This window comes from Micromesistius poutassou, assembly GCF_964030765.1.
Source record: "Micromesistius poutassou genome assembly, chromosome: 5".
Taxonomy (NCBI): Eukaryota; Metazoa; Chordata; class Actinopteri; order Gadiformes; family Gadidae; genus Micromesistius; species Micromesistius poutassou.
Genome location: NC_140275.1, coordinates 13,658,750 through 13,680,029, shown reverse-complemented (window position 1 = coordinate 13,680,029; position 21,280 = coordinate 13,658,750). Strand labels below are relative to the sequence as shown.

Sequence of the window (21,280 nt, the reverse complement as noted above, 5' to 3'; positions counted from 1 at the left end):
AAATCATGAATCAAATACAAACACAAAAGAACAAGTGACCTTTTTAATTTAATTTCCTTTGGCAACAGATTTAGCTTTTGTCTTTTTTTTAGGCGTTCATTAATAAAACAAACCATACCGAATCCCCAATTTTCCAAATGTTGTGCATGCCATGCTGGCGCTCCAATAATGTTCAGGTTTTTTTTTCATGCGGTGCCAAGAAATAGAACACGGTGCCGCTGACTTTTCAAGTGCTTGGAGGTTAATTATTCATCAGCCTGCTCTGCTCACAACAAGCCAATGAACAGCATGGGAGCAGGATTTGCCAGAGCCTCTGCTTTATTCCCTTGGAGAGGGTCAGAAGTTTAAAAACCACATCCAGGCAGTAATTGAAATGCTCATGCTTTCCGGGCAAATGGTGTCTGGAAGAAAGTGGACGAAAAACAATAAGAAAATCCAGACATTCTCTCCCTGCTAAAGAAGGGAGCAGTCAGGAAACAGATTGCTCCTTCATAGTTAGTCAAACTAATGGTCACCACCACTTAGATAATAAGGAAAACACTGTATGCAATTAAATGAGTGGTTTGTGAACATGATGAATGCATCATCTCCTTTGAATGTAGGCAATCAATAAAGGTCTCTGCTTACAATCACATAAAAATACTTTGGGATAGGATTATAAGTAGGGCCTGGCAGTGCCCTATATTTATCATTTTGACTACAATACATCTTAGAATATTTTGATGTGTGCATGCGGATAACAATCCTTCCAGTTGCCAGAACTGCTCTGTTTTTATTCTGTAAGGTTAGGTGTTGAGGATGCACAAGTCCCATGTATTTTGCAACCAGGTCCACTGAATTCCAGTGGAGCTCTGCGTCTTCATCCAGTTACTACGGTAAGCAGTTTGCAGAGTCTACTTTCTAGTATTTTGTAGCCTATGAACCTACCAAAGCCAATAGGCCTACATCCATGATCAAAACTCGGTTTTACTCAATATTATTCGACATGGCTGTAATTAAAACAAGATATTTAAAAATAATCAAGTCCTTAATCAAGCTACTATCAATAACACTGGTATGAGGGGTTTGCTTTATTTAAAACATGTTTTATTTGAAGGTTTATGGATTATGGTTTGGTGCTCCACTCTAAGACTCCTCCAATTGATATGGAGAGATCTCACTGTGAATTCAATTATTCATATGCTATTACATAATATTGTGCTAATTAGTTCTAGGTGATCCACTCCACTCTCACAACAAATATAGATTATTTGAGAATCCTTATTTTTTATAATATTCTTGCACGTAACATAGTATATCAATATAATTTAAGCAATAACAACTTAGCATTTCCCATGGGTATTCCACTAATTAATATAGCTGATGTCTGACCTTACATGAAAATATTTTGATACAGTTATTCATGGTCCATTCATCTACTCACAGCAAATATGAGATTTTACTGTAAAGTTATGAAGTAATGCATCTTAAATTTATTGTAGGCCTTAATTAGCTTTTTTCATGGTTAACCTTCAGGAATTTACCTTCATAAGTTTGTGTATGAAACACGGTGCTATGACATTAAAATATTTTATTTTGAATTTTTTAAGTAATAGCAACCAAATTATTAAAAATGTATTATTTGCTATGATGTCTGTCCTTATGAACAAAATATATATTTTAAGGTTTGCTTATGAAACACAATATAATATAGATCTGGCCAGTGGCCTCACATCAAATATGGGCAGATTTTCCTTTAGATCAAGTTGAATTATTCCTATATTGCTTATATTCCTTGCTCTGATGCGTTGCTCCCTTTCATAAAAAGAAGAAAGAATAAAAAAAATCATATAAACCCAGTATCTTGTAGTTGTGGGTGATACAATGCTATCAAAATGAATATGGGGAGATTTTTTGGAAGAAATATAATAAGTAATATCTATCTAATGAATTGTAACTTGGCCACGCCCCTTTATAGCAACGTTGCATCAGATTTCCGCAATTTCCGGGTACGTCACTAGCCAGCCGGCTCCTGAGAAGTCACAATAGCAGACACGTTTCCTTGAAGTTATCTCCGCCGAGAATCGTTTTGAGTTGGAATGGCCGATGAAAGTGTGGTGGACAAAATGAGTGAAATGCAAGTAGACGAAGGGAAAAAGGTGATTATTCAAATGGCCAGTATAAATACCTTACTTGTTTAGCAGGTAGCGTAACTGTTAGCAATCTGTCAGCTTCATGCTGTCACAACCTTGCGTTAGCTACTGTAGCTAGCTAGAATATTACGCTCACTTCTCTATTTAACACTTCCAGAAACTACAAGATATGTTCTTTCATATTGGTATTTACCCCCATGTGAAATAACCTCAATGGACCGCTTTCGTTTCCGAAATCGACCAGACTTTACAGCTACATAATTGTTTTTCGTTATTGTTTTCGGTATAGTTATCGTTTCATTCACATTATGTGAATACATCTTCTGTGTTAATCGATTTTTTTTTTCACCTTGCCAGAAAGGAGCTGGCGGTGCCAAAGACGGAGGGAAGAAGAAGGCTAAAGGTGGTGCAGGAGACTCTGCTGCAAAGGGGGAGGTGAGTTTCATCCACAATTTCTAATCACTTTAGTCATTAATGTATAATGACAAAAGTGTAGTATACTAAAGGGCAGTATAGGAAAGCATTGTTATACATTGGGACACACACACAGCCACAGATAAGGACACGGACACACCGATGTTCAACCATGTTTTCCTCATCATCATGCTGCATGTGTTGTTGCGTTTCAGCTGTCCCCTCCACCAGAGTACATTGAGGAGCGTCTGTCTCTCTACACAAAGCTTAAAGCTGAGCACGACGCGCTGCAGGCCCAGAGGGCTGAGACCGACAGCAAGCCCATCAAGGTGACCCTGCCAGATGGTAAAGTGGTGGATGGTGATTCCTGGAAGACCACCCCCTATCAAGTCGCCGCTGGTATTAGGTCAGTTTGGGACATGTTTTTCTATGTACCGTATTAACTGTTGTTCTTTCTTCATGGCTCAAGCTATTACAACTTAAGGGCTCCAATGCTTTCTTTGGGATCAATGTCGTTCCCCATCAGACAATGAGATTGTGGATTTCGCCACCAGCCCCGGCATTTCTTATTAGTTTATTTTCTCATGTTAAATGAAGTTGAAGTTGAAGCCTATGCATAAACACCACATAAACACACATCTTGCTTTTGAGTTGGTTATTTGAAAAGAAGTCCTTAGAATTGGATTACAGTCAATGTCATTTTTATTTATGTATATATATTTTTCCTTCAGTCAAGGTCTTGCGGACAACACTGTAATTGCTAAAGTGAACAACAGCGTCTGGGATCTGGACAGACCATTGGAGGAGGATTGTAGCCTACAGCTGCTAAAGTTTGATGATGACGAGGCCCAGGCGGTAAGCCCCTTCGACAATATTATTCATATTATTACTCATCCAAGCCTCAGAAGCAATGTTGCATCAGCATCGCATTACCGGGTTCCATTGACGGAGATGGTGTCAGAGACAAAGTCTACAGTTCATCCGTATCTCTATCACAGTTAAACTATCAAAAAGTTTAACTGCATTCCAAAAAGTACTGTCACCTTGCAAAAAGAACGGAGGCATGTAGTTTTTCATTAATGATGGGATGCAGGTACAGCTATGCCCTGAAACCAGAGTAGACCCCATTTAATAATAAAAAACATTAATTTGCCATCTTTCACTCCTTGATGAGAGCATTATAATAGGGAGACGTGGTTGCCAGCATTCTTGACAACCAAGCCCAGAAAGTGATTAGTTTTTCTCTCTTAACAACTTGGGAGGCGTGAGATTTGAATGATGAGAAAACGCTTTGACACCAACTTTCACGCAAACACACATAGGGGTTTAAGGTGAGGGAAATAAAAAGAAGCATAGAATTCATTGTTTTCTATATCAGTGAGGCCATGAAATTAAAACACAATGAATACATAATGGAACAGATGCTTCTTTGCTCATGAACATCCGTGGTTTTCTCTGTCCTCCCTCAGGTCTACTGGCACTCCAGTGCCCACATCATGGGAGAAGCCATGGAGAGGGTGTATGGGGGCTGTCTTTGTTACGGGCCTCCCATTGAGAGTGGCTTCTACTACGACATGTTCCTTGAAAACAGCGAGTAAGTCCCACAGGGGAGGCCTCAGGATTGGCTGTTTTGCTGCTTGATCAGTTTTTGATGTTTATTTCAATGTTATTGTTTTTTGCTGTGCATTACGCCAATAGGGCTTGTTGCTAAGGCCAGATATTGTACATGAAACTTGTGTTGTCTAACTGGATTTGTATTTTTTAATCGGCATGATCATCCAGTCAACAGACTTACAATTGTAAGCTTGGCCATGATGCTTCAAACAAGGGGATTATTATTGCACTTTATTGAAGCATATTACTAGAATACAAATGGTACAGAGGGTTCTAGCGATCCTCAAAATCTAAACAATGTTCAGAGAAAAATGTAATTTGTTTGACCTTGCTCTCAAGGGGACGCGTTTCCATTCCGAGCCACGCTTAAGATTGCTGTCTAATTAATTCCGAAATCCCCTTATTGGGTCATTTTATGCTAATGCAACCGGGGGACCCTTTTAGCTAGCGATGTACAGTGTCATTTTGACTTTGCAAAAGACTTACGCAATGTCATTTTAAAATTGCATAAGCCCTAAACTCGGAACTCAGGATTGATTTATTTATTTATTATTATTTCAATAGATTACTGGAAGGAGGCTGCTAAGAATCTGTGGGAGAAACAGAACCACCCTCTGAGTCAGAGTATAATCAGACTTCCCAAACTCTCTGTTTGCAAAGTTCTCGGACGGCGCTCTGCATATTCGGAGGAACAAAATCAACATTGGATATTAAACATAAAAAGAAATATTTAAGTAAACAACTAAAAATATCCAATATTGCAGCCAATAAACAGAATAATGAATAATATGAATATAAAAAGTAAAGTAGGGCAAAAAATAGGGAACTCACTTTATTCAGCTCGTCCACAGGTCAGTTGAGTAAGTTTTTGTTAACCCGCTGTCTCAGCTGCAGTCAACTTTGTGCTTCCTTTTTAGTTAATATAATGAGCCATGAAATGTGCCACACACTGTAATGTTATACTGAGAAGCTTAAACCCTTACTTGGACTCGGACATCTAAATAAACCGCTGCTTGGACGGAGCTCCATATATTCGTACGTGAAAGACCCTTTCAAACTCTTTTGAGATTTTCTTTTCTTTTCATCACTTCCCTTGAACGTAGATCGCATCCTTTGACTCTCATTCCGTCTCGGACTGTGATTTTCGTTGGAGGTCGTACTCCTCTGTGTTTGTTTTTTTATTCGTCGAGCATGTGTAGTGAACGTAAAGCAAGGTCCAACTGACGTAAAATACTGCTGTGAACTAAAACAGCGATAGGACCGATAGCGGGAAATATCCATTTATAGAGATTCCTCTCTCGTCCCCCGATATAAATCGACATCTCAACGTCCTCCCAAAATTACAATAATAATTTCACGCTTAATTACTAAACAATGAGAAAACGTTCTACTAGCTAACACTCCAATGTTCCTACTCCCGTACTGTTGGGAAAAACAGTCTGCCTAGTTACTTGACCAGATAAAATGAGACGGAGAGGTAATAAAGTCTGTCAGCACGAGGGCCTCGGATTTATTGAGTAAAGTAGCAAAGGTAATACTGATTCATAAAGCGTGAGAGATCGAATATTCTACGTCCCCTAACAGCGCTGAGGTCGTCTGGAGCTTCGCCTCCGTGGAAGTTCTGCTTCAGAAGAGCACCCCGTGATCCGGTGCATGTGAAACTTATAGTATCTTTCCTAGCCAGGTGTGTGTGCTAGACTTTGTGTGGGTTATCGAGGGTTCTCTTGTCCCTGAGCCTCCGGGTTGTGTTGTCTTTCTGTGTGATATGTGTGTCCTCGCCATCTAGCTGTGGCAGAGTGTTCTCCGCAGACTGATAGGGGGGTTCGAGGGTCATCTTGACCCTCTTGAATGTGTGTTGTGTTTATTCGATTTGGACCCAGAGTTGACTATATTCGTAATGTAATGTCCGTTTAGGTTATTTTTGCCCATCAGTACCGCCATCTCACAAAATGGCGGCGGTCTTTGTGATGTGAGATCAGGATATACAAGCCCTTTTTGCTACTTGGTTAAATGCAGAAGCTCATCTAAACTGTTCCCATTCCAGAGGAGTTTCAAGCAATGACTTCCCGGGGCTGGAGAACCTGTGCAAGAAGATCATCAAGGAGAAGCAGCCGTTTGAGAGACTGGAGATAAAGAAGGAGACCCTGCTGGATATGTTCAAGGTTGGTGTGCACGCAATCTTGTCTAAGCACAAAGTAAAGGCATGTTTATTTATTAAGTATTTAAGACATTGATGACTATGTAGGGCTGTCAACGAATATTCTAAATTCAAATATATTTGAATATATATTTGTTCATATATATAAATATATATGAAAATTAATATTTGAATGTGGAAAAACACACACCTGCGGCAGCCACAGCCCGGCTGTCTGCTTTGCGAATGGGCGACCAGAACACTACAAGACAAGAGACGAGTCAAGTGACAAGTCAAGCGACAAGAGTCGGGACCTTAAGTTGCTTGCACAAAACTCTTGATCAGAACTCAGCATTTGTTTATTGTTGCTGTTTATTTAATCCAGTATGCGCAGAGAGAGTGAGGGGGAGTGAGAGAGAGAAAAAGAGAGCGAGAAAAAGAGAGCGAGTGAGCGTGAGTGTGAGTGCGAGTGAGAGCGAGGTCTGCGGTCTTGGCCATTAGTTCATTTACTTATTTTTGTGTAGGTAATATGTTGTCAAATATGTTTAAACTTAAATAAACTACCTATACAAGTAGTTATGTCTCTTTGTATTAGTTTGTGCTGTTATTGATGTAATGCACGTTATTAACATAATGCGCAAATATAGAATATTCCCTCTAAAAGAACCACACGTATTCGAATAGTTCGAATATGTGTGGTTCTTTTAGAGGGAATATTCAAACATAATTTTTGAGCAATTTTGACAGCCCTATGGCTATGCAATGTTTTTCCACAGAATATGCATATATAAGAATAAAATAATAGAACATAATCAACATTCCATTTTAAAGTATACATGAATGTCTATATGAGACCATGAGATTAATCTATACGTTACATATTTATGTATTCATATTTATTTATGGATGCCACCGGCATACACACACTCTTCTGCAAACATCCTCTCTGTGCACAGCAACTTTCACTTTGCTTTCTCAAACCACTCATTGTTTCCACCACTCCCTCGCTCAACAGTACAACAAGTTCAAGTGTCGTATCCTCAACGAAAAAGTCACCACTCCAACCACCACTGTTTATAGGTTAGTCCACGACCTGGCCTTGTTGAATATCTTCATACTCTGTTGAAATTGAACTGCTGTCTCCATTGTTATTAATTTATTCATGCTTATGAAATGATTGTGTTTTACTTGTAGAATAGCCCTTTTTTGAAATTAAGTTTTAAGTAGGATTTTATTGACCTGACATGAACTCCGGTTTGCTTATTTTCATCTTGGATGAACCAGCCTTTTTTTGCAGTTCAGAGATTATTATGTGAAGTTAAGTTTTTGTAAGGTTTAATTACCATAATAATAATTACTGACACTCACCCAACCCTGCACTCTTCAACGATCCCCCTGAATCAGTTCCATTCCAGTACATCTTGTTAAGCGGGTATTGTGTGTGTGTGTGTGTGTGTGTGTGTGTGTGTGTGTGTGTGTGTGTGTGTGTGTGTGTGTGTGTGTGTGTGTGTGTGTGTGTGTGTGTGTGTGTGTGTGTGTGTGTGTGTGTGTGTGTGTGTGTGTGTTGTAGGTGTGGTCCTCTCATCGACCTTTGCCGAGGTCCGCATGTGCGACACACTGGCAAGATTAAAGCCCTGAAAATCCACAAGGTAAACGCAATATTTATTTCCTTCAGATGTGAAAAGGGTGTAGCACTATGTCATCGATTACACACCAGAGGTAAACTAAAGGTATTATACAGTTAAAGGTGCTGCAGGTAAGCGGTAAATCCATCTTGCCTGTCAATAACAGGTAGAAGAACTTTTCTGCGCCACTCTTTCTTCTCAGCTCTCAAATCGTACCTACAGTACCTTTTAAAATGCAGGAGAAAAGTTGGAATTTATGTCCTGAGAATGGCAGCTTTAAATGTGTACCCTGGTTCTCCAGAGCTCTTCCACATACTGGGAGGGGAAGGCGGACATGGAGACCCTGCAGAGGATCTATGGGATCTCCTTTCCGGACACCAAGCTGCTCAAGGAGTGGGAGCAGTTCCAGGAGGAGGCCAAGAACCGGGACCACCGCAAGCTGGGCCGGGTATGGCGCACTGTTCATCTCATTACCTTTTATTGTTATGTGTAGGCACTGTATCACGGTGTTATGGATGAGAAGGTCATTTCACACCCCAATTACATGCAGTGTGTTAAGATTCCCACAGGAACCTTGTTTCCGCAGTAACCAGGTTTCCTAACAGTCATGTCAACATCAAACCCCAATTACACAGCCTTGTTTTCCCCCCAAGTGCGCAACCAGGTTACAACACCTAGTTACGACCTGTTGATCCGTAGCGCACCATCAAATATTATGTTTGGATTTAGCACGCCTAATTCTGTTCACGTGGTTACTCTGCCCGACCGGGTCTCCCTGTGCAAGTCGACCTACTAATGGAAGCAAGTTGAAACAGTGGAAATGATGGGGACGTGTCCCGCATGTCTTCTCTTTAGGAGCAGGACCTCTTCTTCTTCCACGACCTGAGCCCAGGGAGCTGCTTCTTCCTGCCCAAAGGGGCCTTCATCTACAACACTCTGGTCCAGTTCATCCGAGTGAGTCTGAGCTGGCCCCGCACATTAGGTGGAGCTGGAGAATCGGTTCTATTGACATTGGCACTCTCCTTTGAAAACCAGTGTGACTTTTATTTTTCTTTATTCAGTAACGGGTATGAAGAAAGATCATACATTACTGTCTGCAGTTCACTTCCACTCTGCAAGAAAAGTCTTGACAGGTTCCTAACACGTAGTCAGTTATACTGTAATATCTGGACCTGGGCCTGATATAAAAAATATTTTATAGAAAACTCAAATATGTCTCCCATTTCTCTTTCTAAATAAAACACCCTTTTCCACCATTGGCAGAGTGAGTACAAGAAGAGGGGCTTCCAGGAAGTAGTCACGCCCAACATCTACAACAGCAAGCTGTGGCAGACCTCAGGCCACTGGCAGCACTACAGCGAGAACATGTTCTCCTTCGAGGTGGAGAAGGAAACCTACGCCCTCAAGCCCATGAACTGCCCCGGACACTGGTAAAGCAAGGCGGCCAAATGAGTCACTTAATAGCCACGTAGCGATCTACCAATCCCAGAGGAAATGAAGTTACATCTTTTTCTCAAAATGTTTGTGTTTTTAGGGGATATGTTCTAGTACAGTCAATGTTATTGTAAAATAGTTATGATACATGTAATAATACATGCACAAAGGCAATTCTACTAATGATGATGATATGTTTGTGTCATGTTTGGGGACCATTCACCAGATGTCCCGATTTGTCCCAAAAGCAATGTTCTTCAAACGGTCGCTTCCGTGTTGTTCTGTTTTGAAGGATTTCTTTCATATTTTTGTACCGCGTGTCCCCCCCCCCCCCCCCCCCCTTGACCAGTCTGATGTTCGACCACCGGCCGCGCTCCTGGCGGGAGCTGCCCCTCCGCCTGGCCGACTTCGGGGTGCTGCACCGGAACGAGCTGTCCGGAGCACTGACCGGCCTGACCCGCGTGCGCCGCTTCCAGCAGGACGACGCCCACATCTTCTGCACCATGGACCAGGTGAGGACTCCTTCATAGGGCGCCCCTCACACCCAGCGCTCGGTGGACTCGGGGTCTGGTTCGGGGGGGCGAAGACGACGCTTTGTTGGGCTCATTTCCATTTGGTTCGGTTGGCGTTGACGGACGAAACTCCGCGGAATACTCGCGCCGCTTTGTTGCGGACATTAATAGCTCAGCAACAACAACTTTTTTTTTTTTTTCATTTTTTGCTTTGTTTGTCCCTTCAAATAAAAATAACCCCATTTCCTCTATTCATTCGCTGAATAATTTAGAAACCTCAGTGTTATTGTGAGAGACCACCGCATTGCTTTATATAGTCGTCCGACCGTATTTCGATGAGTGCTTTCAACTCCTGATTGCACCACGTCCGACCGGCTCTCATTTGAAAGTGAAAGTTCCTGTAGATACTGCTCCAGTTTGCAGGCAAACGTGTATATTCAACCCACGAAGCATTGTTGTTTGATGCGCTTCCTATAGTTCGGTCCGATCACGTTCGCACCTAATGGGACTCAACCAGAGTTAAGTTGAAAGCAGAACAAAACCCCCGTTTTCAAGTGGACCAGATTGTTTGTTAGGCTACCTGAGATCAAGTGAGCGTTCGCACCATCCTAAACAAACGGTACTATTGGGGGAAACGCTCCAGGGTTGGAATAACATGGCAGAGGTGTGAAAGCACCCTCATTTTTCAGATCCTTGGAGTTTTCACCTCTGCTGAAAGGAAACGCTTCAAACAAATACCAACATTTTTATATTAGAAACGGCTCATATAGGTGAATCAATATCACAGAGGAGTGAGTAGTACATAAAAAGAAATGGCAAGGAAAAATATAAAATAAGAATAAGAAAGATATTGCAGGGTTGTTACTCTAGGTTGTTAGAGGGTGATATTTTTATTTGAGTATCCCAAAATATCCTTTCTACAGTGTGGTCTTATCTTTTTCTGGGAATTACGTCCAACAATAATTGTAATTAGGCTTGTCCGCCAGTCAATGCAAAAAAATTAATGTTAAATGTTAATGTTAAATAAATGTTCCATTTTGGATTTGTCCCCTCCATAAATTGCTGCTGTCTTTTCACTGGCATACAAATAAGAGTTGTCTTCCCAAATGGAGCCAGTGCAAATGCACAGACAATCACACCCCCACAATCACACCCCCAATACACTGTGTCAGTAATGTCAGCAGTTAGACGGTACAATTACTCGTCTGTTCCAAATTTAAGTTGTGCAAGCTGCCTATAAATGACATGCAGTTCATGGTCTGCGCTGGTTTGAAAAGGTTACAGCAATGACAATTGTCTTCTTAATGATGTGTTTAGAGTCGGATGACACACATTATGTCGCTAGATGGAAATGTAAGTTCCTCGCCGCATGTGTACCAAGAGTATGAAAGTTGGAGCCTAATGGCATGCAGCTCCTGAGCACGATGTAGCGGCGACATCTACTTTAAACACAGAAAGTTTTCCAATGTTTGCCTTCACTTGTTCTCTTACTAGCTTATCGCGCAGAGGCTTTTATCCAGAGAGACTTTAACGGTGAAAAGGACACACATTATAATGAGGAGGTATGGGTAAGTGCATCTTCCTCAAGGATGCCTATAGGTACACTGTAGACATGATGGTAATCAAACCCAGTACCCTTTCTCGCTATGAGTGGGAACACCCTGCTATCCACCAAGCTCTCCTGCCCTCCACTGAGCAACATGAAGGGTGACATCACGGGTTGATTTGTCCTCAGATCGAGGAGGAGATCAAGGGCTGCCTGGACTTCCTGCGCACCGTGTACCACGTGTTTGGCTTCACCTTCAAGCTGAAGCTCAGCACCCGGCCCGAGAAGTTCCTGGGGGAGCCCGAGGTCTGGGACAAGGCAGAGAAGGTGAGCAGAGGATCCATATAGTGGTCATTCTCGTTTGATTCGGTCTCTAGCTTCGCCTCGCTAGGCTTTTGCAAGGCGAAGTGCCCGTTCAAAGACTCGTCGGTTCGAATTCCGACAAATATTTATAGGCAAGTATTCATTTAGCTCGACTTTAATTATTCAAAGGTGAACGCAAGCCAAGCTTGACTTACTACCGCTGTGTAGCGTTGTAAACATGCTCCGACTGACTGCTACAAATGGAAAACCTAATAATGATAGAATAGATGTATTGTATTTTTAATTAAGTCTCCAGGTGTTTTATCATTCGGCTGCATGCCATTTGCCGCACAAACATATCGATTTTCTGCAGATTTAATACAATTATAACGTTGAGAATAAACACTATTATTCCAATTAATATTTTCCCTTTCCTAGAAATGCAAATTTGTACTGTGAGTGATATGCATTCAGTTGAAGAAATACGAATAAACCGCTCTGCATTGCAAAGAGTTTGGTCCCTTGTCAATAACAATTGTTAAATCACTGCAGCAACTGGAGAACAGCCTGAACGAGTTTGGTGAGAAGTGGATTCTCAACCCAGGCGACGGAGCCTTCTATGGACCAAAGGTACACCAAAACACCTCACTTACACCTCAAAAACAGCCATCCCACTGATGCCTCAAAAACAGCCACCCCACTGATGCCTCAAAAATCAGCAATGCCAATTATGTCTCAAAACACAGCAACCCCACTAAGGCCCCAAAAAACAGCAATCCCTATTTATGTCTCAAAAAAACAGCAACCCCACTAAAGCCTCCAAAAAAACAGCAATCGCACTGAAGCATATGGAAGGATCCAAATTTGTCATTTTTCCCACCTTTCCTTCTTTCTATTTCGCTTGCAGATTGACATTGAGATCAAAGACGCGATCGGCCGCTACCACCAGTGCGCCACCATCCAGCTGGACTTCCAGCTGCCAATCCGCTTCAACCTGAGCTTCGTCAGGTACAACACTGCATATCTTCTCTCCCCCCCGCCCCGCACCCCCCCCCCCCCCCCCCCCCCCCGCCCCCCTCCTCTCAGGTTGCCAGCCGCCTCACACCGGGGGGAACGGTTTTTAGATAGAGCTGTATAAAGATAGCCTTGATGATTCAGTGTGAGGTTTTCATGGTGTCGCAGTGGCCATGAATTAGATTGGCATGCTGCAGTATGATACTTGTTATACATGCACGCACGCACGCACGCATGCACGCGCACGCACACACCCTGCGGTAAAGCACGACAGTTGGTATTACCAGGAGTTACTGTGCCTGTGATTTATTTACGGTACTTATTGTGTTACGGTTCCCGTGTGTTGTACATATTGTGCAACTCACTTGTTTGTATCTCTCTCATATTCTGCCCTTTTTTTCCCCCCCCCCATTCACCGCGGTCTCTGTTTGCGTTTGTTGTGCAGCCACGATGGCGATGACAAGAAGAGGCCGGTCATCATCCACCGAGCCATCCTGGGCTCCGTGGAGAGGATGATTGCTATTCTGACGGAGAACTACGGAGGCAAATGGTTCGGCATCACTAATTACTGCCATTGTGTTTTTTTTATGTTTTTTATGCAGATTTGTGTATCAGGTTGACGCCAACACTCGCTTATTATTCATGCGGGGAGGGGGGGGGGGCGCTACAGGAGGACCTCAAAGCGCTCTTGTTGACTTTATTACAAATTCCACCCTGGGAATGTACTGTTTGTTTCGTTGCAGCGGGGTTAAAAAAACGACAATGGAGAAAAAAACGCCCGGTTATAATCTCCATATTTAAGCAACATAAACAAATCAGAGGGCTGTTCTTTTGTTGCCAGCGTAAACACTTGAGCTCCCCGCGGACGCCATCTTGTCTGGGCCGCGGTGCCCGAGACGCCCGAATGTAAATGTGGTCTTTGTCTCCCGTCGCAGGCCTCTGTGGCTCTCCCCCCGCCAAGTGATGGTCGTACCCGTGGGACCCACCTGCGAGGAGTACGCCCAGAAGGTAAACAAGCCGCCCCAATGTCACGGCTCAACCATTTAAAAACACCCTGCATGAGTTGGTAATTAGTTGTGTCGTTTTTTCGGTACATTTTGTGCAACAAACGCGCTCCGGAATGAATTCAAATGAATAGCAGAAAAATCAAACAAGAACCACAACCACCATGTTAGGATGCATACAGGGGTGGGATGTGGGAAGAGGGGTCGGGTGTGGTTGGGGGGGGGGGTTCTTAGGATTGAATCGAGGCTGAGTGTGGTGCGCTGGGAAATAAGGTCGCGCTGCCAAACAGAATAGACTTAACAGGGAGCCAACAATGAGGCACGCGTGAAGAGAATGTCTCTTTAAGATGCAGCGCGGCGCCGTCGTCTCCGCTCCTCAGGGACGGCGCTCCAGACGCAAGGTGCCCCGATTCCACAAGCCTGATCGGCTCGGCTCTCAAGACGAGAAGAAAGGCGCGCTTACAAAAACAAGAGAGAACATGTCTGCTCTAATCGCGCTGCAGACGTCTTCTTCTTCTTCGCCTTCTCCTTTTTATAGTCATCGGCGCGTCGATGTAGTTTAGCATGCGTGGGCTGAGCGGCGGTCTGTAATGAGCGTGTGTGTGTGTGTGTGTGTGTGTGTGTGTGGCAGGTACAGCAGGAGTTCCACGGCGCCGGGCTCATGACGGACGTGGATGTGGACCCCGGCTGCACACTGAACAAAAAGATACGCAACGCACAGCTGGCCCAGTACAACTTCATCCTGGGTCAGTCACAATCACTCTTTCTCCGGTTCACCCCACCTCTGTTTATGTCTGCGCTCGCTCGCATGCTCTCCTCTTCTCTTCAATCTGTCTCGGTCTCTCTCTCCCCTCTCTGTCTCTCTCCCCCCTCTCACTCCTCTCCTCTCTCCCCCCTATTTATCTGTCTCTGTCTACAGCTCTCGCTCTCTCCATGTCTGCCACTCTCTCTCTATCTCTCATTTTTTCTGTATTGTGTGTCTCCACCATCACAACCTCTAACCAATTACCTTTTTTTTTTCTTCCTTCCTCGCATCGCTGCCCTACTTGTGGGGCTGAAGTGGTGGGAGAGAAGGAGAGGACCAGCGACACGGTGAACGTGCGCACCCGCGACAACAAGGTCCATGGCGAACGCAGCGTGAAGGACTGCTTGGACCGCCTTCTGCAGCTCAAATCATCCCGGAGTCGGAACGCCGAGGAGGAATTCTGAGGGGCCTTAGAAGCATTTTATTTCTTCATTTTCTTTTCGCTTTATCCTAAGCTTCAGCTTTTTGGGGTCATTTAGGTCTGGAAAACTGTCGGAGTGGGGTTACAGGAACAAACGGTTGCCTGGTCTTGAATGATTCAATCACATTTTCTATAGAAGACATCTGTGATCAAATTTCAGTTTCTTTCTGTCTGCCACATGAATGTAAATGTCACTCCAATGTCATAATCTTCATGCGATGAACTGCAATGAGCTTCTCACTCTGCTCGCGAATAAAACACATTTAGCAGCTCTACACACTGTACAATGAAAATATAATTCATCTTCATCGTGCTCGGTTAACTGTTTCATAAAGCTCTTAACTGTTTCATAAATCAGGAATATAAATACGATGGTGTGTCATGTGGACTTAATGACCGTTTATATGTCATCGCTTCAGGGAATTGTACACGAGTTATACTTTTGATACAATTAAACCATTTTACCTTTAGTGAGTGTTGGCTGGCTCAATGCTGTCTGTAAATCTTTTCTGCTGCAGGAATCAAATCTCAAATCTGAATTAGTTGTAGATTGAGCGTGGAGCCTAAAGAATCATATGATGCAGGCTCTCCCCTATGTGTTTCAGCGTTTACTATATATCTATTAGCGTTTCCAATTATTTGTTTTCATATCGTCATTTATATTTATTATTATTATTATTAAGAAGATGGATGGTCTTTGTTGGACATCTGGAAATTTGGCTTTGCCTTAATATTCCAAAAAAGGTATTACAGAATAGACAAATATATATCCAACATTATATGACGATGAATCATAGCAACGAATGTATAATTAAATAGTTAAATAGAATGCTTCTGGGATGCGAATGATGACGGTTCTTCATTCACGGAGATAATCAGCAGACATTTACCGACAAGGATATGGATGGAGATCACCAAATACCAATGGAAATCATTTAGCCTATTAGGCTATCAGTCAAAAACAAATAGGCTACTTTTCAGATTGATTTGAATACTGGTTAATCAAAGGCGTGTGGTATTATTGTATGCATTGAATATGAAAATGCAGCCCTTAGAAACCCCTATGCACATATTTGGGTTGGTTTGATTTTAAAAGTTTATCCTATAGCAAATCCGGTTATTAATGAATTTAATTCATTCATTTATTATTGTACACGTCTCGAACTCACAGCCAATCATAGCGCGGATGTTGTAATTGGCTAATTACGTAGGCCTACACCTATGTCACCCGCACCGCTGTATTAACTTCGGCAAGATGTTATTCTTTACTGTTGGTAAGACTCTACCTATTTAGAAATGAACCGCCGTTGCGTTTTAGTGCGTTTTGAATAATCTTGACAAACGTAGCCTGCAACATTGGAGCAGCGAACAACCCAATTTGTTTTAGGCCTATTGGGCTGGTTGAGCTGGTTGAAGTGGTTGGAATGTGTTTGGGCGGTTGGCTTCGGTTGATCGTTCTGGATTAATGCACCGCACACACTACTCTCCTTATCTCCTCCCACACAGACTCTTGCTATCGGAGTCCGTGTTCTTTCCCCTCAAACTCTACATGCGCTCCACCGGTGTTTCCAGCACGGCTTTACTGATGGTCGCTGTACTGAACAGTTCGTCCATGCAGTCCTTTGGTGGTTCATCTGGTGGTTCTAGTCCTCCGGTTCTTAGCCTGTTGTCGTCCAACTCTACTCTTAAGTTCCATGATACTCAGCCACACTTTGTCACGCACTGCCTGGACCAACACCACTCTGTCTAGTAAGATGATTCCCTGTCGGTACCAACATGAACACCGTGATGCTCTTATGGTCCAAAGCACCCAGATATCATGCAGCCCAACTAGCTAGTTCAAGAGTACTAGGAGGCCGGCTTAATCGGCCACCCCACAATGTCCTCATTGACCACGTATCTTTCCGTATTCTCTTTCAGGTGAAGAGGGACATTTAGACGGATGGCCATGGTGCAGAGAATGAGATGAGAACTGAGAAATCGAAAAAATATAAAATATTGTCTGTTGAAGGGAGGCCAACAATCGAACAATTACATAACTCCTGTCTTCGTGGAAGGTTGGCAGACGTCAGTTTCTTCTAGGAAAATTTTAATTGAGTCATACATTTTGTAGCACTTATATTTATTTCAGTGCTTTGATTGAACTCATTCTCACCTGTACATCTACACGATCATCGACTGAATCTAAGCGCAATGACCTGAGTCTCATCCCAGATGTGATGTCAGTGGGGTATTTGAATGCCCTTCAAATTCATATTTATAATGCAAAGCCCTTTCCTTCTAGTCCTGGTTCAACATTGAGGTGTCCCCTGACTGGCCTGGTTGTCCTGGAGCAATGGGGGCTGTAGACGTGTTATCCCAGGTAAGCACTCATCTTTCAGTTATAACTAGGGTTGGCAGCTCTCATGGCCGTATTCTGATCACTGTGTTGACGTGGATCTGCAGCTTTATAGTCTATAGATGGAACTGGAAATAATTAGACTTGGTAGTACTACAATTGAATGTATTGCCATATGCATGTTAGTTAACACGGGGGTTCATAAGCAGATGGGGCCGTAATCATGGTGAAGTTGACATTTGGTTATCAAAATGTCATCTTCCAGCACCATTAAATCCACCATCCAGAGATGGTGAATGGTGCATGAAGACAGAACGAGTGGATCCAAGCCCACTTGTGTGGCTTAGGTCGCTTCTCGAACAGAAAGTGACCTAGACCCCGTACCCTGGTTCCAACTGATACTGATACTTAATTTTTTTCTGTATACCATGTCACCTGTGAGCCCAGCTATTGTACTTCTAACACTCCTAGCTGGAAACCTTCTTTCAAAGATTCTCCTTGCTTTACCCCACTGGGGTTTTTGAGGTTCAAACTCTATATAGGTCAATGCTTAAGAGATGATGACATTTAACAATTGTTGCACCATAAATAAACATGCTGCGCAATAAATAAACATGCTTTTCTTTTACAAATCGTTTTGGGTATTTATATTTGAAAAAGTCCTTGGGGAAACAAGCATTGATTGAAGCACAAGAAGCGTAGTGGATTGTTCTAAAAGCTAGCCGCCCATGCACGGTTTTGAATTTGGAACAATTCCAGGGGTTTGGGGGATAAACATGTAAGCAAAGGGTAGCACAACGGTTACCTTGGCGACAGGGGGGCCAGACCATCTCTGCACCTTTTGAGGCTGATTCATTCGTCCTAGGTAATCTTTCACTGGTCATGCGTCTTGAGCATAAGCCCCTTTGTTTTTGGGCTCCAGATGATGGAGTTTGATAGCAGCTCCTGGTCGCCACCTGATGTGTGCAGTATAACTCAATGGGAACGCAATACAACAATCCATCTCCACAGCTCGTGACATTTCCAAATTTCTTATCTGATTTTGGGACGCTTAGGCATGTTGTGGAACATTTGAGAGTTTAATTTAATTAAAAGTTTGGCTTGTTCCCAGGTTCTGTGTGCAGTATATCCCAACTAATGAGGTCTTGATTTCAATTAAATTCATAAGTCTCCTGGAATCCTCTGTAACCCCAGCGGTCCCCCCCCCACATCAGCCTCCAAATGAGAGCCATCCATGCTGCTCCAGTAGCGCTGGAGGTCTGTGATCTTTTGGCAACAATATCAAGCCTAAGAGCCTATCTAAGAGGAACAAGGTTGTTCTGTTTGCATGTGTCGGGGGGATTGTGCCAACGTATTTGTTGAGCCTGCAGAGCATGCAAGTAGTTAAATGGCGAGACCATAATTATGGTTGATTGTTCCTTTGAGAATATTTTTATAGTCAAATAAAAAATGCCCCATGACTCGCCTCATTCAAGCCGTTAAGGAGACAGAGTCATATTGCTACATTATGAAATGGTCATTTGTAAATGATTGTTATTTGTCACAATTTATCACAATTGATACAATGACAAGTCCTTTTACTCAATGTGCTTTTAAAAAATAGGTGTTATCCCCTGTGCTTCTACCCGTCAGAAAGAATGCTGTTTTCTTTAGCTGTGGCAAATCAAAGAATCTGTGGTGTTGCACGGTTGCTGTGATTCCTTTTGTTCTTTACCAAGTAATTGTGTTAATGTGCTTGAAGATTGCTTGCATAAATTTGCACAAAGTAAATCATAGATTCAGTTATACTTGACGTTTGTTGGTTCACATTTACTATAATATATTGCTAATATACATATATACAATTTCCACATGTTGAAATATGATTTACTTTTAAGTAGTGAGCTGTAAGGGGGCGGCATTGGTAATATGAAAACAGTACCCCAGGTTATATTAATTCTTAAGTGAATTCGCCTTAATATGGCCAGTAGGTGGCATACCTGTGCCAAAAACAAATAGGCCTACTATGGTTCCATGTCGATGGAGAGTGTCGGAGGAAAACATTTTGATTAGGGGTTATTGAAGAAGTCAATAGAGGACGGAAAGGGTCAACATTGGTGTGAGACATGCAGGAAGCGGTCTCCGGGGAGTCCGCTCCGCCGTTAACTCCTGCTTCTCCAGTCTCTGCCAGAGGAATCCTTAACCCTCTTTCTCTCTGTATGCCTCACTGGCAGCGTGGCCATGAGGGGTCACAACGCTTCGCTGAACTGAGCAAACTTCTCGCTCTCTCTCGCTCTCTCTCTCTCTCTCTGTTCACACACGCGTGCACGCCCCCACACGCGCTCACACACACACGCGCGCGCACGCACGCACACAGACATACACGGGTGCACATGGGCGCGCAGTGTTTTGCGGGTAGACGATTCAAAACATTCGAACACGGACCCGACTTCTATGAAGTCTCTTGTTGACTTTAGAGTTCAACTATGAACTATTATTTTAGACTAAATAACTTAAGCCACTGCTATTTTTAGGCCAGATAAAGCATGTGCACATTTATGTAGAAAATAAAAAAAAATAGTAGACAAAAAGGAAACTTATTTTCAAACTAAAGCCAAAAGGAATAATTCATAAGGTATTAATATATAGGCCTAACTTTGTATATTCTGATTCATTGTCTTTATGTATTCCTATGGTTTGTTTTATGTTTATCCGCTGGATATGTTGTTCCAGCAAGTCAAGCGAAGAACGTACAATACATTGGTCAACAACCAAGTTACATAAACTTTGTTGAGAACATATTTAATTTGTGCACATTAACAGACTGTATACATGTTTTGTGCATGTCTGAGAGAGATGTAAGTCAGAGACACGGGGAGAGGGAACAGTGCTTGACAAACGGGGCTTTTAGAGCCCCCTGTTTTTAGAAGCAGCAGACTTAACTGCCGCTCCAAGGTATGTCCCCAGACAAATGCCTGCGCCTTTTCTTTTAAAATCTGTTTTTCTATTTAATGCATTTTCCGCTTGGTTAGAGCCAAGTTCAAGTTAGAGATATTTCATATGTCGAGTCGTGCCGTATGATGTAGTCCACAGAGAGAGAGAGGCTTTTTTTTTTCCCTGGCTCTTTCCAACACTTCCAGCCAAAACCTCCCCTATGACACACTTCCAGTATTCCTCTACCCGACTCTCCGCCCTTTCTTCCCTGACTAATGCTGCCTGAGGTCCTGAGAAATGTATATCTGAATTCTTACCAGCCATTTTTCTTCTCTTTTTATTGTTTCTGAGCTCCCTCCCTACAAACACACACACGCACATGAACACACATGCACATAAACACACACGCACATGAACACACATGCACATAAACACGCACGCACATGAACACACACACACACACACACACACACACACACACACACACACACACACACACACACACACACACACACCCTTCTACCACCGCTACCCCTCTGGATAAGTGCAACCGAACCCCAAATTATGGTCAGCCGCTCGTGAAGTTAGTTTTGCTTGGGAAAACCAGGCTGCCATCTTTAATATCGTAATGTTCCCAAATTATATGGTTCTAATTGGGAACCGTTTGATCACACGTTCTGGCATCTGGAACGTTCGCTCGGAGCCCCTAAGAAATGCTAAAGAACGACCTTTGACGCTGACCTGGCATACATTAAAGAAACCACTTCACACCAAGTCGTAGGCTTGGCTTCTCCAGCGCCTCCCTGACTGTGTGTTTAACCCCCGCTCACATTTACATGTGAATCTCTACGATGGAGGGCCGCTCCTTCATACCCCGTTTCATCACGTCCATCCAGTGGAGACATCGATATCGTCCGGACAAAGACAGGATGATGAATGTTTGGGGGAATATTTCATGCGCACTGAAAGCAAATGTGCTGGAGCTCGTTAGCATAACAATCATGCGAGTTGAATAAATCACAGCGATGGTACACACCTTCCACCTTCCTCGGGCGTGAATAGATCAAC

General features: G+C 43.0%; 1 protein-coding gene across 1 annotated transcript; it reads left to right on the top strand.

The window, feature by feature from the left end:
* Positions 1 to 1,999: 1,999 nt before the first annotated feature.
* Positions 2,000 to 15,333, top strand: tars1 (threonyl-tRNA synthetase 1). The gene is made up of 19 exons (XM_084467802.1): positions 2,000 to 2,138; positions 2,490 to 2,567; positions 2,762 to 2,952; positions 3,278 to 3,401; positions 4,016 to 4,140; positions 6,205 to 6,322; positions 7,313 to 7,377; positions 7,868 to 7,946; positions 8,224 to 8,370; positions 8,778 to 8,876; positions 9,186 to 9,352; positions 9,706 to 9,868; positions 11,604 to 11,741; positions 12,270 to 12,347; positions 12,625 to 12,725; positions 13,177 to 13,281; positions 13,667 to 13,739; positions 14,367 to 14,481; positions 14,796 to 15,333. The coding sequence occupies exons 1-19, from the start codon at positions 2,079 to 2,081 to the stop codon at positions 14,942 to 14,944; spliced, it is 2,175 nt and encodes a 724-aa protein (XP_084323928.1). The 5' UTR covers positions 2,000 to 2,078; the 3' UTR covers positions 14,945 to 15,333.
* Positions 15,334 to 21,280: the final 5,947 nt, after the last annotated feature.

Excerpts from the sequence above, each read along its gene's own strand:
- tars1 (XM_084467802.1), top strand. The coding sequence starts at position 2,079 with ATGGCCGATGAAAGTGTGGTGGACAAAATGAGTGAAATGCAAGTAGAC. Across the intron at positions 8,371-8,777 it reads ACCACCGCAAGCTGGGCCGG|GAGCAGGACCTCTTCTTCTT; the intron begins GTATGGCGCACT and ends TCTTCTCTTTAG. Across the intron at positions 12,726-13,176 it reads TTCAACCTGAGCTTCGTCAG|CCACGATGGCGATGACAAGA; the intron begins GTACAACACTGC and ends TTTGTTGTGCAG.